Source organism: Barbus barbus (genome assembly GCF_936440315.1).
Source record: "Barbus barbus genome assembly, chromosome: 11".
In the NCBI taxonomy this organism is placed as follows: Eukaryota; Metazoa; Chordata; class Actinopteri; order Cypriniformes; family Cyprinidae; genus Barbus; species Barbus barbus.
The window spans coordinates 794,173-807,459 of record NC_136739.1 but is presented as its reverse complement, the minus strand read 5'-3'; the positions used below and the strand labels follow the sequence as shown (position 1 = coordinate 807,459).

The 13,287-nt window shown below is 38.8% G+C and overlaps 1 protein-coding gene across 1 annotated transcript in view; it reads left to right on the top strand.

Annotated features, from left to right (window-relative positions):
* The window catches only part of LOC306876681 (thrombospondin type-1 domain-containing protein 7B-like), a gene marked incomplete at both ends in the record, with an annotated part of 147,110 nt that overhangs the window by 95,388 nt on the left and 38,435 nt on the right, over nt 1-13,287 (top strand). Inside the window, 3 exons of the mRNA XM_079428026.1 lie at nt 484-675; nt 6,032-6,298; nt 6,548-6,726. Coding sequence (XP_079284152.1) covers nt 484-675; nt 6,032-6,298; nt 6,548-6,726 — 638 coding nt within the window. The remainder of the gene's footprint in view (nt 1-483; nt 676-6,031; nt 6,299-6,547; nt 6,727-13,287) is intronic.

The window sequence follows — 13,287 nt, the reverse complement described above, 5'->3', positions numbered from 1 at the left end:
AGCCATGCTGTGGAGGACTGTGTCAAAACATGTCATCATGTAAGGCAGAGTGGCAAATTTAAGTCCGTGAGCGAACAGTACTCGGCACATTCTCTGCTGTCTGCAAGGAACACATCGTCTTGTGGGTGGAATGGATGCGGTGTGCTGAAAAGGTAACAGGCGGCTTCACATTTGCCAAGCGTTTCATTTATCGTCTCTCAGTGGCACTGATGCAGAGAAGGACAATTTCCATGCGACAGGATCGGAAATCAGAGCAGTAGAAGAAAGAGTTAAGGGGAAAAGTTAATGGCTTTCAGTGTCCATACCGTGCACGGTTCGGCTGCGAACACATTTCCATGAATTTGCATCCACGTTAATGCTCAAGGAATGGTTATGTTACCTATTTTCTGTCCATAAATTAGGTTGATTGGATTGGTGTTGTTTTAAGTAAGCATCAGTAACTGCAAATGAGCTGTTGTATTAAAGATGTGTTTGTCTTCTCAGGAGTGAGCTGTGTGGATGAGTATGATGAGATGGCAGCCGTGTCAGAGTGTCTCCGGTGGGCCGGGCCGATGCCGTCACGCTTCAGGAGCTGCTGGGTGCCATGCAGGGACGACTGCACCTTCAGTTCCTGGTCGAAATTCTCTGAATGCTCTGGCTGCGGGAGCCGACGTACCCGTAAACGCACACTAACAGGTGAGATCCATTGAAAAAACTAAAAAGGTGATTCACAAAGTTGTGAAAATGTAACGTATTATGACAGCTCCACACCTTATGTGCTAATTACACTAATGGGAAAAGGCTATGAGACTGGTAAACAAAGGGTTTGTGCATTAACCATTATATTCTTTAGCGAGCTACGTAACTCCTGGTTGATCCAAGAGGCTGTAACTTTAACTAGAACTAGTTTTCTTTTACGGCTTATTTTACTTGAACGGTCAAATGCACACAAAAGTGTCTTGGTGAGAATTCATATAAACACAATCAGATATATTCTAAGTATATGTAAACAGTTCAAAATGGATATATATCAATATATTGGATCCATGCACGATGTCTTAAAGTGACAGCAGCCTAATATACCTAATATAACTCTCTTTAAAAACAAATATTTTTATTTTTTTTAAACAAATAAACTAACAAGACAAAAAGTGCAGATAGAAAGAAATACATTGCATGCTCTAGTGAGACACTTATAGCATATTTATACTTTACTATGTGTGAATTACTTTATTTATTACATATTTATTTATTTCCTCTTTTTTACTTACAAGTTTATTTCATTTATATATTTTTTTAAATGAAGAAATATGTGTTTGTATAAATAAAAAAGGTGAAAATGTACAAAATAATGTAGAATAATGTAGAAAAAAATTAATACAATAATACATCAATAAGAAGTAAAGTATAAATTTATAGTATAAATTAGTTAATTATTTAATTTATATTTTTAATATTAATACATCTGATCATGAGTAAAAACAAAATGTTTAAACAACACATTTTAAGTGAACTGGTTGTACGATGCTAAATATTTGATTCTGTTTATTTTTCATAAATATACACATTTATAAAGAAGTAAAAAGTACTTTAAATGATCCTGTAGGTACTGTATATATGTGTCGATGTGCTCTGGCATGTTTTATCAAATAGTTGTCACTTCCCTCAGGAAATATAAGAGCAAGCTTAATTATGTTAATTTCTTACAGTCAGCAGGATGTTTGTTTAGTGTTTAGAATGGAAAAGTCACACAACAAAACAAATACTGCGACAGTGAATAAGCTAAATCCTTATACCGTAGCAAGTCGATAAGCTTGTTTATATCCTGACAAGGTCGGGTACAAATTAGTGGCGTATTTGTGAAATCCTTTGAGAGCTAGTGCCAAGATGTACAATGGATTCTCGAGTGTCACAATTGTATCACTTAGTAATATCATTTTAACAAAGGGAGTAAGCAGACAGACAAGTCAGCTTTAGTATATTCCTTAGCTGAACATAATCAGCTAAAGCTAGAAAAAAAAAGGTCTTGGACGAGTAAGTCATTTAAAGTGAACTTTGAGTTCATTGCTCTAGTCAGTACCATTGTGGAGAATTGACATTAATTATTTCAGTAACTATCCTCCTCTTCTTTCCTTTAGCATTACTGCACCTACACAACATATTTTGACAGTCCTGTCTATCATCAGAGATCAGAGACCTGCTGTGAACTGCTCTACAGGCAGATTTGGAGCTGTCTGTTGGAGAATTACTGCAGTGCTTTCTCCTTTAGTTAGTTTGTTCACATACAAATCATGATTGGCTCTCATTAAGATCCTGCATGTCTCACAATGTGATGTATTCACTGTGTCAGATAAACTTTCAAAGGCTTTCTTCACCTCATACTTTTAGGAAATCCCACATCAAAGGCGATCACAAGCTAAAATGTCAGATTTCAACCTAGAAATTCAAGAGCATCAAAAAAAAAAAAAGACAGAAATTAAGCCTTAAAAAATTGCAAGCTAAGTTTGTGCTTCTTGCTTAATTGATTCCAGCAGGTGTTGTTGGTTTCTGGAGGTGTCATCAATAATGAATCGGCACTGTGTGTGTGTGTGTGTGTGTGTGTGTGTGCATGTTTATGTGGTTTATGAGGACACAAATGTGTATAATGACATGGGTATGACAGAGGTATTACAATATGAAGGTGGTTTATGAAGACACTGCCTATGTCCCCGTAATTCAAAAGGCTTAAAAAACATACTAAATGGAGTTTTTTTGAAAATCTAAAAATGCACAAAGTCTCCTGTGAGGGCTAAGTTTAGGTGTAGGGTTGGTGTAGGGCAATAGCACACACAGTTTGTTCAGTATAAAAACCATTACGCCTATGGAGAGTCCCCATAAACCACAAAAACCAACGTGTGTGTGTGTGTGCGTGTTTGTGTGTGTTTTTTATATACATATGCTCATACGCTTACACATGCAGTGAAAGCAGAGAGCAGATTGTCAGTGAGGATGCAGTGTACTGACAGAGAGCTGTTTTCTATCACTGACCGCCTCTGCACACCAAAAACAGATGGAGGCTGCCAAACACTTCTCAGGTTACTTCTGGATACCAATGAGAGTGTGATTTTCTCTTTGCCTCTACCTCCATCTCTGTGTCCATCTCACACTCTCTCTGTGCACTGTATATAGAGCCTCCTCCTGATAGACGGATACTGACAGTTAGAAGGTTTATAAGGAAGTCAAAGAAACATTTACTCGACAGATTTGTTTAAACCATGTGATTTGTTCAGAAATAAAACAAGTGACTGTTTATGAGTCGTTGAATTATTTGTTCAACCAATTTATTCATAAACATGATTTATTCTATACAGATTTATTCAGGTTCAGCTCTTCTGTGTGTTGCTCAGAGACTCTGAGAGATATGTGATGAAGTACACATATCAAGAACTTGAGTAAAAGTGCAGATAGCCCAATCAAATATAACTCCATTAAAACTACAAAAGTATTTGATTTTTAGTGCGCTATTAAAAGTATTAATGCAGGTATTAAAAGAAAAAATGAAATGAAAATATTTTCACAGATACTTACAGATGCTTCAGAAATTTAATTCAGTACAGTAACAACGTAAAACTACTTTGTTACTGTCCACCACTGCAGTCAACAATTCTACTTTGGCTTCATTTGGAACTGTTTTCATTGGCAGTACTGTCTAAAATGTAATTATGCTCGTTACTTAAGGGGAAATTCACTACTGGCAAATCTATGCAGTAGAAATACTTTTTTTTTTTTTTTTTTTACCAGTGCTATGTAGGAAAACAGAGAAAAAGACTGTGGCATTCCATTTGCCAAAAAATTCAACACACATAATGCTCTTTTTTGGATCCGACTGTCTATGGGTGGGAATACAAAAATCCAGAAGTTCGATCTGTACTTTTAACAAAAGCTCTGGAGCTGTCAAAAGTCTGCCGGATGATGCAAAATAACACATTTTGCATCATCCGGCAAACTTTTGCTGACAAATAAACAGGGATATGTGAGTGCAGGTAACATGGAGAAAGAGTAGACATTGTTCATTTACATAGACTTAACAACATATTAGCAAATTGAAAATTTGCAAAATTATCCAGTAACTATCTATTGAACTAATAAACTGTTGCATAAAATAAAATCATAAGCACTTATATGATATCTGTATTCTTAGATATATATGGGGGACAAAAATAATAAATTTTTGCATACACTAAAAGCCGATACACAGAAATCCCAGCAACAAGTACTCCTGGTTTTCTTGGTTGTCCGTCTGTGAAGCTAATTTGAAGCACAGGAGAAAATCTGTCTACTCATATATTCTCTGAGACAGTCTAATTTAGCTTTTGACTCGACCAGAGATTGACTGAATCCACTGAGTGTTGCATCAGGATTGATGATGATCTTTCATCAGCATTATCTTGAAAGCTTTAGCTGTCAGCAAAACCACACCGATCTCATTGATGCAACCCAGCAGCATCCTTCAATCAAACAACAAAACGCAAAAAGCTTCTGAATCCAGTACATCAAAGCATCATATTTCACAGCTCTTTAGCTTGACCATGCATTATAATTGTCCAGTGCGGCCCACAGGTTTGACAGGCTGATGTAATTATGCTTGACAGGTTTGAGGACCCTGTTGAACGCTGGTCTGTGGTGTTGGTGACAGCATGTCTAAAAAGGAGCATCTCTCCTCATGAACAGATCCTTTTATTTATATAACCTAATAATATTCATCATGTCTAATGGACATGACTAATTTGAAATGTTCCAGGAAGTGAAGTGTGCAAAGAGGAACTAATAGCCTCTTAAACAGAAGCCTTTATGATGTGAAATATATTCATTTCTCTCCTCATTAGATAAATTAGATGTATATGCTCCACTGAACATGAGAGTGCTGCGGGTCTATGTTTGTATATTTAAAAATAAAGAATGTGGGAGAGAGAAAGGAAGACGCTTCTGGTTGGTTCAGTTCTCAGCCCCACACTGTTATAAAACTTAAAGGACTCCCCGAGAAACTGACTTGCTAAACACTCTGTCAAATGATTGCTGCTTCTTTATCTTGTTTATATGTTGAATTTTTAATTTCTTATTGATGTATTTTTATTTTTCATCCATGAAACACACACGAGAGTAGACAGGAGTGAGAGAGGGTGCGGGTTTGATTGGGACTTAATCCAGATCTGACCCGAATCTGGGTCTCTAGAATGAGACTGGCACCATTCTGGTCTTCGCATTATAAGATTTTAATTTGTTTTTAATTGCTCATAATCTTGAGTTACGCACCCTCTGTTTACCTTTCTGCTAATCATGTAGTAAGTGTACTGCTCTTGAAGCTTTAATACTCTTTAATGTTGAGCAGGTTTGGTCCCCCAAAAGCACAATTTGAACTCTAATCAGATATTCATGAGGACTTATCAATAATCCTGCAACCTTGTCAAGCTTTGGGGTGCTGATCGACTCCATCTATGTTTTGATTATCATTCTGAAAATGCAGAAAATCGAACCTGGTCCAAATTTTTTATGACAGACGAAAGTTTCGGAGGCAGTGTGTAAACGTGATTGACAGAATGTGAGGTCGTATTTATTTTATAACGTGCTAAATTTTCGGACTGCAAAGTGTACAAAGATGTTCAGGTGTGTTTAAAGTTGGAGCTGAACTCTGCAGGATTGGACACATCTACTCCTTCATATATAGTGTGCTGAAAGAGCAGCATGTTTGCTTGGAAGTTATTCTGTAACTCCTGCTGCCGTCACTAAGCGTTTCCATTTCAGTCTACCCAGAATAGTTCTCTAATCGTTCCCTGGGGATGTTTGCTGTGGCACTTAGCAGTCCACAGTTGACAGCAGAATGAATAATGGTCCAGTTATCCAGACATCATTAATGTTTTAATAATTTTCAAAGACAGATAAGTATATTACACACATGAGTGCTGTCTGAATGTTTCATCCAAATGGCACCTAAAATTCAGATGACTAGTCTCTGTTATTTATTGCTTCCCCTCTCTTTTTCCATCTTTCTTTCTGGCTCTCCATCCATTTTCAGGTCGGAGCCGGAAACAAGAGCGCTGTCAGCGGGAAGACTTGTACCCTCTGGTGGAGTCCGAGCCCTGTCCGTGTGAGGAGTTTGTTTCTCAGCAGTATGGTAATTGGTCATCTTGTATCCTATCGGAGACCCTTGCGCAAGGATCCCTCCAGGGATGGAGGGGTCGGCAAGAGGCGCGTGACTGCGGTCATGGATTGCGTTATCGCGCCGTGGCCTGTCTGGACCACCAAGCCCACCTGGTTAGACCAGACCTCTGCAGTGAATCAGGTTCGTCTACTCATTTCTATCTCATTTTCCTCTCTTTCTCTCTCTCAGTAAAGAGCCAAGTAATTTTTCCTCCGCTGGGAAGGCAAGCAGTCATTAGTCAAATAGGAAGCTGTGGGGTGCCCTGAACTGTCAGTATAAATTAGACGGAGGTCTCAGCATCGGCGGCAGGTGTTTCTGCTAACGTTGTTAGCGTGATGTTGAATGGCAGGGGCTCGGCCGCTCTTGATTGCTCGACATGCTCTTTCACAGGTCTGGTGGAAGAGGTCTGCCACATACCCTGCCCTCTGGACTGCAAGCTGAGCGACTGGTCGCCGTGGTCGGCCTGCAGCTCCTCTTGCGGCAGCGGGCTGAAAATCAGATCCAAATGGCTACGGGAGAAGCCGTTTAACGGCGGGCGGCCATGCCCCAAACTAGACCTGAAGAATCAGGTGAGATGTGCGGTCCCAATAGGGAAATAGTATCTCTGTGGGCTTCCACCGCCATATGGTGGATCATCAGTAAGAAGCGAGTAATGAGAATCATTAGGGTCTATGATCGCAGGCATCATGATTCAGATAATCGCTCATGTAAACCGTTTCATTTAGGGCCTTTAACACATCTGTTTTTATTGAATGCCTGAAATATCCCCAACGGAATATATTTAAGCCGCCTAGAGATACATTTTGCATTTTCAGCATGGTTAACATTCAACTCATTACCATTTCACCGGTTAATGCATGCCTCTTCATTAAGTGCAGTTTACTGAACTTCAGCCTCGAAGCTAAAATATGAACAAACACAATCTCCTCATCCTTTAAATAGTTTGTCTCTCACAGCGAGACAGCACAAAGGTGCTAACAAGTGTCTGTGTAAATACTCTTCCTGATTGCTGTAGATTTGTGCTCTTTGCAGAAAAGCATGCCCATTAGCGTTGGCTGTCTGACTGTTGACTCTCGTCTCCTCCTTTCGCTGTCAGCTAGTTAGGACCGTTTGTACAAGTGTTGTGCTAAACACTATTGCTTGAGCATGTGCGACTCTGCCAGTCCTTATCTCGCTAAATTACAGATATGGCTCGCATATTGTTCAGTCTTGATGATAGAAATGCTTATTTGGTCATTAATGATGTGCTTTATGCATGAGTAAGGGCGTTGTTTGAGTCTGAATTAGACATCACTGCATCTGCAAAAAATGAAAGAATAGCATAAAGAAGGTACATTCGTGTATGAGTACATTTGCGACAGCTTGCTCCCAGATGGGCTTTGCTTTAAAGGGAAATGATTTTATAAATGTGCTGTGTGTGCTGGAATGGGCTGTAGAGGACACGCTGGTTTCTAGAGGTCAGTATGTAGATGGGGCAGTGTGCGTGAAAAATATTCAAATGCATTCTTTTGCTGCTGTGTGTACAGATGGTTAAGTGCCTACTAACAACTTTTATGGACCCACTGTTTAACAGGACTCAAAATACCCCTTCGCTAAAGGCAGAGTTTGCCTTGGCTAATGCCCCTTCCAATCTTTTGGGGAGATGAACTCTCACTGTTAACATTTTGCAAACGGCCGCTCTGTGGTCTTGGCAGAGAGGCTGTGCAGCTGGAGGTTTTTGAAGTGGCCCACTCTGCAAAGGTGTGGAGACTGAGATTTCTTCATAAGTATAGTAGAAAGTCACCACCAAAGCCACAGTGGATTTGTGTGTGTGTGTGAATTTGTTTGAGTTTGAGAAAGATCCTGATGAAAATTGTATTGCTCTGAAGATGCCCTTTTATAGCTCAAAAGACTTAATGGAGTTCTCAGAAGGGTTTGATGGGAAGTGTTGGAGTTCATATTTAAATCTCTGAATTTTGAATGCAGTGTATCTTGGTATATCGGAGTACATTTTTTTTGGTTGGATCTATTCTGATTCTGAAACTTTAGATAAGACTACCAGGTAAGACTTTTTTTCTTCACGCTTTCATGCATTTGGCAGAAGCTTTTATGCAAAGTGACACAGCATTCAATATAACATTTTATCAGTTAATGCGTTCCTTGGGAACCCATGACCTTGGTGTTGCAGCACAGCTCTCCATTTGCTTTTTATCTGAATAGTGATGCATCAAAATGAAAATTTGTCCAAAATTGAAACTTCAGGGCTGAAACTGAAAAATCTGACCATTTTAAATGAGCCTTTTGAAACAGAGGGTTTAGAGAGATTTCCACTTTCCATGTGGTACATGACATTTTTCATTTTAAATAGCCTTTCACTATTTGTGGCATCCACATGTAACACTACGGTAAAGTATAAAGGCACTTTAACAAGCAAGACCTGGGCTCCAGCGATTGAGTTAGCTGGATTATCTCTAGAGAGTCGTTTGAGGTTAAATGTGCAGCAAATTCTGTTCTGGGCTGTTGTTTTCTCTTTCAAAATACTGTACTCAGATTGTAGATATCAATATGCAGAAATAGTAACAAATGAAAACTTATTTATTTTCTTGTCAAACACTTGCACTTAATACAGGTGAAACATTTTAAATATCCCCTTTTTAGACTCAATACATTCACAGTTTTTCAGCAAATAACACATTGACCTTATGAACTGTTCATACACCAAGTGCTTGGATTTCACGTTGGTGCCCAAATTCGGTGGTGCACAAATTATCAGTCAGGAAAATCAGTTTTTACAGTACACACTCAAACTCTTTACTCACTCAGAATCCACTGTTGGGAAACTCCCCAATAGCAGCGAGGAAACAGTCCAGAGATGAATTAAGTGATGCGTCACACCTAAGAAGATGGAGTGGATTTTCTGTACCACAAAGTGTAGAGCTTCCTCCCTTTTAACAGATGAAACGATGCCTTTTCTTCACATAGAACCACATGAAAATACTCCAGTGCAGTTCTATAGCTGTCTGGGTCCTTGAATCCAAAGAAAAATAATAAAGAAATGCTTTCGTCCTTTCATCTGAAGCGCAAAAATGGCGGCTGCGATGTTGAGCAGAATTGACCCGCTTTATAGTTCTTTGACACAGAAAATCGTCCTGTTATGCTGAATACTATATTGGACACGAACACTGTCACTATAGTACTTAAGCAAAATACAATTAGGTGTTTTCCTGCGCTACTCTAACCAACAGCTCGCGAACCAAAACTCAGACGAAAAAGTTGAACCAACCCTCTTCTCATTGGTTGCTTAGCAACACACCAAACTCAAAGGAACCTCATTGGTTAGCATTTTAAACACTTTAGAAAACAGTTTACTTGAAAATAATGAGCTTGAAATGTATAAGATATTGAAATACATACAAACATACACATCCCAACATAATTATGTTTCTCTAGACAATTTATTTCCATTTCATCATGTCTGTAATGCCTGATAAAGCAGTGTTTGTGAGCGCAGTGCTGCTTTGTGTACAGCGTTAACGGGGAAACAGCTATTTTTAACGCTCCAAAAGCGGCACCTAGTGGCAAAGAATGAATTTGCATTTTCATTCAGACCAACGCAAAAGACCAACAAGTGGGTGGGCAATATGCAAATGTTTCATGTTGACGTCAACATGAAACATCTTGGTATTAATTTCAAAAATAATTTCTATGATTCAGAGTCGACTCTTTCTTTTGAGAGACAATAACTTTATACACGGTGCACTTTCAGATTTAAAACTTGACAGGATGTTTTCATTCACTTAGAGCTGTGTTACACACTGCATGAAAGGTCATTTTCAAAAATCCATAATAAACCACTTTAATCCATTTAAAATGTATTATCATTTATGTGTCATACGTTAATTTTATTCTCTGATTCCTGGGGATTTTTATTTTTTTTTTAATTCTAAGGGCTGGAGAGTAAGAAAAACAGAGTGAATGTATTTGTGTTGAAACTACTGGTCCAAGAACAATCGAAAACCTTATTAGTGCAGTTTATGGTTCGGAGCGGCATGCTCAAAGCATTCAAGGTGTAATTCAAGACTGGCAAACATTTTCCTAAAAAATCAGGTTGTGTACTATCAACACTTTAATTGACATTTCAGTATTGTCACATCAAATTCATGTCATTTGCAGCAGATCAGATCACATGTCTGGAGTGGGCTTAGATGTCAGATTCTCTTAAAGTTAATTGTTTGGAACAGGACTAGGTAGGGAAACTTTGTTAGCACGCCGCATTCCTTGTGAGCTTTGGCTTGTTATGTGTCTTTGATAATCTGTCTCTGGCTGTCTGGCCCCTACCTTTAACAAGCAATCCTTAGTTTCCCCAGTGCGGCTTTCTGCTGTGAGTCAAAGAGCAGGACAGCGTTCTGCATTCATTCATTATTTAGGCTTTCAGCTATTACAGGCTCAGAGAGGCCTGTCACAATCACTAGATTGTTCCAGCTCCCTTTCGGACTAGTCAACAGCTGACCAGAGCTGTCTTTCCACCACTTATCTATTGATCGGCTATCTGACATGCTCGCCCTATAAGGACATAACACGGGTGTAGGGCTGCAGTGCCTTCTACCTGTCACTCATAGCTTTTAGTGAGAACCCAATGCTCTAGTTTTCCTTTCTCCTTCCTGGGAGGACAACTTATTTAACAATAGAACCGCCAGGGGTCGCTGTATACCTAAAATGGGTCAATTTGACCCATACACATGACAACTGTTTTTATGTTGCTAAAGAACATAATTAACTGTATTATGCCACTGACATGACGTAGAAGTGTCTAGAGTCATGAAATAATAAGTAATGTCTAGTCATCAACTATATTTTTGTCGTGTTGTTTTATGTTAAAGGCTTTTTTTTATGCAGGCCACTAATTACTTTTCATAACGGTCAATATAAGCTAAACAAGCCTGCACTGACAATGAGAATTAGAAGGACTTAAATAGCCTACATATTTGGGTGGTGTATTATTATACTAAAATGTCATTAATTAATATATTAAGATATGATTATACAGTATAATCATGTTAGATAATATATTAACCTGTATTATTTAAATGACTAAAATAGCCTATAGACATTAATGAGCAATAATAATTCACCACACTGCATGATGCGATGACAAATTCAAGAGCACGGCTTCATCTAATTAATTATTTTTTTTTAGTTATATAATTTATAATTTGAATAAAAGAACAACACCAATAAACTCCGGGTAATCAAAAAATGTTTTTATTCATTACATCATAGATCAGATTTTTTTTTCTTCAGAAAATGGGCAGCCTAAAAAGCACCAGAGAAGCGAACAATAAACGAAAGAAACGGCAAAACAAAAATTAAATAATCAAAATTTTGAACAATATGAGTAACATTAGGCTAAAACATAAATATGATATATTGATCGCTGTCTGATGCTGAGCCAACCCAGGACGCTTTACTTATCTCCCCATCAGACTCTCTATCGCTCATGGTGTTTAGTGCTTCTTATACCTCTTCAGCATCCATAAATCACCTTCTTTTACTCATTTTGTCTTTATTTATGAAACTGATAACTGTTAATTCAGTGAGTGAAAGGCGTTGTCTAGCAATGGAAAATGTTAAAACATAAGCGGCAAGAAAGTTTTTTTTATATGATTTTATATAAACAATTTTTAACAACAGGGGATTGTAAATCACACAATTTTAGTAAAAGTCAATGACTGGGAGAATTTAATGTTTCATTGAAAATCTGTTATGTGCATTTGAAAAACAGCCATGGGTAAAATTTACCCCGTGGTGGTTCTAGTCTTAAAGGGGTCATATGATGATGCTAAAAAGAACATTATTTTGTGTATTTGGTGTATTGCAATGTGTTTATGCAGTTTAAGGTTAAAAAAACACATTATTTTCCACACACTGTACATTGTTGTTGCTCCTCTATACCCCGCCTTACTGAAACGAGTCGATTTTTACAAAGCTCATCGTTCTGAGAAGCGAGATGTGCTCTGATTGGCCAGCTATCCCTTGCCGTATTGCTATGCCCCCTTACCGTATTGTGATGCCGTGTCCCGGCGCGACGAGACAAAAACAGTAAAACCCATTATAAACGAGGCATTTGATGCATCCAGTGAGGACATAATTACTGATTATAATGACTTGTTCTGTCTTTTTACGCATTGCGTTGCACCGCGCCACATAAACATTACCATGTCTGCATTTGTAATCTGAGAAATAACAAACAACAAGCACTATACACTACTCTTATAGAAACAGCCTTTGTGCAGCCAGCATTGTAGGCTACTCTTCCAGGTTCAGGAAACAGTCCTCTGTAAAATGCGCTGCACACACTCTAATATTTTGGTTGAACTGTTCTGGAACAGTGTTGTAAATACAACTTAACCACTGATTTCTAGTTGTGTCCTCTTTTGGAAGCCCAAACAAAGTAGTTTCGCTTTCACAACGAAACACAGCGTCTCCAGGACATGGTGCTGGCGGCAGCAACAATACTGCAGCAAGAATAAAAATCATGACCCCTTTCTTTGCGCATACATTTGGGCGGTGCTTTGCAAATCTCCCCACACCGTGACGTAGACATGTGGGGTGTGTTTGAATGAGCCGTTTTAGGAGGGCGTGGTCGAGTCTTAACTTTTATAAAGAATATCTCTTTGGTTTTGAGACTTTAGTCTTTGCAACTTTAGGGATCTTATCTATGCACAAACAGCTTGTAACACTCCAAAGAGAAAGGAAAACTGGAAATCGCATCATATGACCCCTTTAAGCAGTTTTACAGCTTATCACACGTCAATCGAAGAGCGTTCCATCTCATTATGCCGATAAATGCTGATGATTCTGACCGTCTTTGCCCTGTGATTGTCTGCCGTCAGCCGCGCCAAATGGGAGACGGGATGATGCGCGACCTTCTCCAGATGTTTCCTCTTGCACCGTTCCCCGCAGTGAGTCACTCGACAGAGATGAGATTGATATTCTTATCTCGCCTCCTCGTGCTGTACAGATGATCAGCCACTGTGACGGAAGCGGGAGGAGGTTGTGCATGAAGGGATGTCATCTCTATGCTGTGTCTTATTACTGATCTGTAAATTGAACTGTGCAGGAACTGGCTACATTAGTGCCACAATGCTCCT